The following is a 4,658-nucleotide window of genomic DNA, read 5'->3' as shown; positions in this document are numbered from 1 at the left end:
TCAGAGGAAGTTGTTTTGAAGTTTGAGAAAGCTCGAGTAAGAGCTCGAAATGTTGCTTATGACACACTTCCTGTTGTTATCCACGGCAACGGCCCGACTAAGGTAAACAATCCCATTTTATCTCAACACACACGCGCGCACACACACAAATCCATCTCATAACCTATACTCTGTGTGTGTGTGTTTGCAGCTCCAGTTGAACTATCTGGGGAACTACGTGCCGACGGCGTGGACATACGAGCGCGGGTGCGGTGTGTGTGATGACGATCTGCTGTATTTAAACGACGTGCCGGTGTGTGTCTGTAGCCTTTTGTGTTTGTTACAGTTTTATATTACAGATGTGTGTGTGTGTGTGTGTGTGTGTGTGTGTGTGTGTGTTCACACGTCATGTCCTGTAGTGTTGCTGACGTGAGCTGTGTGTTTAAACGTTAATGTTTAAATGTGTTACAGGATGACGAGATGCCGCGGGTCCTCATCGCCGTGTTTATCGAGCAGGCCACGCCCTTCATCCAGGAGCTCCTGCAGCGTCTCACCACCATCAACTACCCACACACACGCCTGAGACTGTTCATACACAACAACGTACGCACACACACACACACACACACACACACGCCTGAGACTGTTCATACACAACAACGTACGCACACACACACACACACACACGCCTGAGACTGTTCATACACAACAACGTACGCACACACACACACACACACACACGCCTGAGACTGTTCATACACAACAACGTACGCACACACACACACACACACACACACACGCCTGAGACTGTTCATACACAACAACGTACGCACACACACACACACACACACACACACGCCTGAGACTGTTCATACACAACAACGTACGCACACACACACACACACACACACGCCTGAGACTGTTCATACACAACAACGTACGCACACACACACACACACACACGCCTGAGACTGTTCATACACAACAACGTACACACACACACACACACACACACACACACACACACACACACACGCCTGAGACTGTTCATACACAACAACGTACGCACACACACACACACACACACACACACGCCTGAGACTGTTCATACACAACAACGTACACACACACACACACACACACACACGCCTGAGACTGTTCATACACAACAACGTACACACACACACACACCTAAAACTGTTCATACACAACAGATGGACATGTGCACACACCCCCTAATGTGTCGTGTGTGTGTGTCGTGTGTGTGTGTCGTGTGTGTGTGTCGTGTGTGTGTGTCGTGTGTGTGTGTCGTGTGTGTGTGTCGTGTGTGTGTGTCGTGTGTGTGTGTGTGTCGTGTGTGTGTGTGTGTCGTGTGTGTGTGTGTCGTGTGTGTGTGTCGTGTGTGTGTGTGTGTGTGTGTGTGTGTGTGTAGGTGGTGTATCATGAGCAGCATGTGCAGCAGTTCTGGAATCAGTATCGCTCTCTGTTCCCCAGCGCTCTTATTGTTGGACCTGAAGAGAACCTACGGCACGACCAGGCCAGAACCATGGCAGTGTAAGACACACACACACACACACACACACACACACACACACTTGTTGCATGACGATGATGAATAATTTCTGACAGATGTTTGAAATCTTGGCTGCAGTTACAGATTTGTGTTTTTTCACCTATATATATATATATATATATATAAACACACGGTGTGTGTGTGTGTGTGTGTGTGTGTGTGTGTGTTAGGGAGATGTGTAAGAGTGATCCTGCCTGTGATTACTACTTCAGTATGGACAGCGATATGGCTTTGATCAACCCAGACACACTGCGCATCCTGATCGAGGAGAACAAGTACAACACACACACACACACACACACAATTCAGTGCAGCAGTTAATTACCATAAAAGTTTAAATCTCACTGTTGACGCCCCCCCCCCCCTCCCCATTCCCCCAGGGCGGTGATCGCCCCCATGCTGACCCGACCCGGTAAACTCTGGTCTAATTTTTGGGGAGCTCTGAGTCCTGAAGGGTTTTACTCTCGCTCTGAGGATTACATCGACATCGTCCAGGCGAAAAGAGTGTGAGTTTGTGTGTGTGTGTGTGTGTGTGTGTGTGTGTGTGTGTGTGTGTGTGTGTGTGTGTGTGTGTAGTGTTATGTAAACTTTCCTTTTCCATGTATGTTCTGCACTAACCCCCCCTCCCCCCCTCCCCTCCCCTTCCCCCAGTGGGGTGTGGAACGTTCCCTACATCACTCAGGTGTATCTGATTCGAGGTGACGTCCTTCGTACTCGTCTCTCTCAGGTGTCTCTCTATCAGGAGGACGGGTTGGACCCAGACATGGTGTTCTGCAGGGCAGTTCGGGACCAGGTGTGTGTGTGTGTTGTGACAGTCTGCCTGCATGTCACACTGATGTGCATTATCTAGCAAAAGTTTTTTTTTTATATATATATAATTTTTTTATTGCGCTTGTGCAGGGTGTGTTCATGTTTGTGAGCAATAGGGATGAGTTCGGCCGACTGATCGCCACCAACAACTATAACATCAGCAGACTGCATCCAGACATGTGGCAGATCTTTGACAACCCCATGGTACACACACACACACACACACACACACACACACATTATTTTAGACACTTATTCACTCTTTATTAATCTTTCTTGGTCAAATGTTTCCATAATGACAGGAATACGCGAGTGATTTAACTTTTTTTTATTTTTAGTGTTTTTTTTTTTTACTGAGGTTAGTGCTGTGTGTGTGTGTGTGTGTGTGTGTGTAGGACTGGAAGGAGAAGTATATCCATGAGGATTACTTTAAGATCTTTGAGGATGGTGAAGGTCTGGTGGAGCAGCCATGCCCAGATGTTTACTGGTTTCCTGCGTTTTCAGACAAGATGTGTGACGACCTGGTTGAGACCATGGAGCACTTTGGCCAGTGGTCAGGGGGGAATCATCAGGTGTGTGTGTGTGTGTGTGATTTTGTTTGTTTTCACTAAAAGGGTAATATGACTTGACGTGTGTGTGTGTGTGTGTGTGTGTGTGTGTGTTTTAGGACACCAGGTTAACAGGTGGTTATGAAAACGTTCCCACAGTCGATATTCACATGAACCAGATTCAGTTTGAGAAAGAGTGGCTCAAGTTCCTGAAAGATTACATCGTTCCTGTAAATGAGAAATTTTTCCCAGGGTATTATGCAAAGGTACACACGCGCACACACACACACACACACACACACACACACACACACACACACACACAATACAAAGCATACTTGCACACAATTGATTTGCATGTAGCGACCCACAGAGCTCCATAACTGGTAAAGAGCACTGAGAGTGAACAGGGATTAGAGCACACACGCTTCTGTACTAATGTTTAACAGTAATAATAATAATAGTAATAACAGTAAGCAAGCGCTAAATCTTCCATCACCTAAGGTGTGTGTGTGTGTGTGTGTGTGTTTCAGGGTAAAGCTATAATGAACTTTGTGGTTCGTTATCGTCCTGATGAACAGCCTTCACTCCGCCCACATCACGACTCTTCAACCTTCACAATCAACATCGCTCTAAACAGCAAAGGGAAAGACTTCGAAGTACACACACACACACACACACACACACACACACACACAAAGGCAGAGTCAACTCCATAAGTACAGTACTGCACTTCTGATATTTTTTGTTCTGTGTGTGTGTTTCAGGGAGGCGGCTCCAGGTTCCTCCGTTATGACTGCAGAGTAGAGTCTCCCAGAAAGGGCTGGTCTTTAATGCACCCGGGACGTTTAACACACTACCATGAGGGTCTGCCCACAACCAAAGGCACTCGATACATCATGGTCTCCTTTGTAGACCCCTAACACTGTGTGTGTGTGTGTGTGTGTGTGTGTGTGTGTGTGTGTGTTCACTGTGACTAAAAGACAGAAGTGTCTTTCCTGGTATGTCGACGCTGTTTGTAAACTCATTTTATAACCTTATTAAAAACTTTCTTTTCTATTTTATAGCAACATTTTTACCTCTTGTGACCTTTTACTTTTAGTTATACAACGACATTTTTTTTTTTTTTACATTTGAATAGTTTTTGTAAAACATAGTGCTATCAGCTTTGTACAAAATACTTTAAATTATTTGATCCTGTACATGATGAATAAAAGCTGAGACACTGAACTGAGCGCTCTCTTTATTTTTATTTTAAATAAAGAGAAACTCGTCTGTCACAAATCGAAGCAGGTTCTGCCTTCCTCAATATTCACAATAGAAAGTTAAAGTTTAAAAATAACTTTTTAACTTACTGAATGGTAAAAAGTAAGTTAAAGGCAAAAGTAGGAGAACTAGGGCTATGGCTAGGCTACTGGCTAGATGCTAATGCTAAAGCTACCACAAGATCACAGACACAAGAAGCATTAATTGCTGGATAATATTTATTTTGAGAATCCAAAAGACCCTTCGGATTAAGTTTTTAAAAAAAAATATATAGTGACATTTTCACAGTAGGAATTCTCAGATCACTATCTTAGCTAGTTTAAAGTGTATGACATACCCGTCAACATACCGGTATACCTTAGATATTGTAGCTCCAGTTAAAAGAAAAATGATTGCAAACAAACACACAGGTATAATGACCACACACACTTTAAAACAGACCACTTGAAAATTAGAACGTAAATGGTATTAACTAAATTGGT

General features: G+C 44.3%; 1 protein-coding gene across 1 annotated transcript in view; it reads left to right on the top strand.

The window, feature by feature from the left end:
- Window positions 1-4,194, top strand: part of plod3 (procollagen-lysine, 2-oxoglutarate 5-dioxygenase 3) — a 13,242-nt gene extending 9,048 nt beyond the window's left edge. The window contains exons 7-18 of the mRNA XM_053483111.1: window positions 5-102; window positions 191-292; window positions 451-582; window positions 1,412-1,533; window positions 1,723-1,827; window positions 1,933-2,058; window positions 2,204-2,345; window positions 2,453-2,566; window positions 2,758-2,934; window positions 3,030-3,176; window positions 3,444-3,569; window positions 3,678-4,194. Of these exons, the coding sequence (XP_053339086.1) occupies window positions 5-102; window positions 191-292; window positions 451-582; window positions 1,412-1,533; window positions 1,723-1,827; window positions 1,933-2,058; window positions 2,204-2,345; window positions 2,453-2,566; window positions 2,758-2,934; window positions 3,030-3,176; window positions 3,444-3,569; window positions 3,678-3,833 (1,547 nt within the window). The 3' untranslated portion in view covers window positions 3,834-4,194. The remainder of the gene's footprint in view (window positions 1-4; window positions 103-190; window positions 293-450; window positions 583-1,411; window positions 1,534-1,722; window positions 1,828-1,932; window positions 2,059-2,203; window positions 2,346-2,452; window positions 2,567-2,757; window positions 2,935-3,029; window positions 3,177-3,443; window positions 3,570-3,677) is intronic.
- Window positions 4,195-4,658: the final 464 nt, after the last annotated feature.

Source organism: Clarias gariepinus, chromosome 22 (assembly GCF_024256425.1).
Source record: "Clarias gariepinus isolate MV-2021 ecotype Netherlands chromosome 22, CGAR_prim_01v2, whole genome shotgun sequence".
NCBI lineage: Eukaryota > Metazoa > Chordata > Actinopteri > Siluriformes > Clariidae > Clarias > Clarias gariepinus.
Note: the sequence above shows the minus strand (reverse complement) of the source record. Positions and strands in the feature narration are given on the sequence as shown.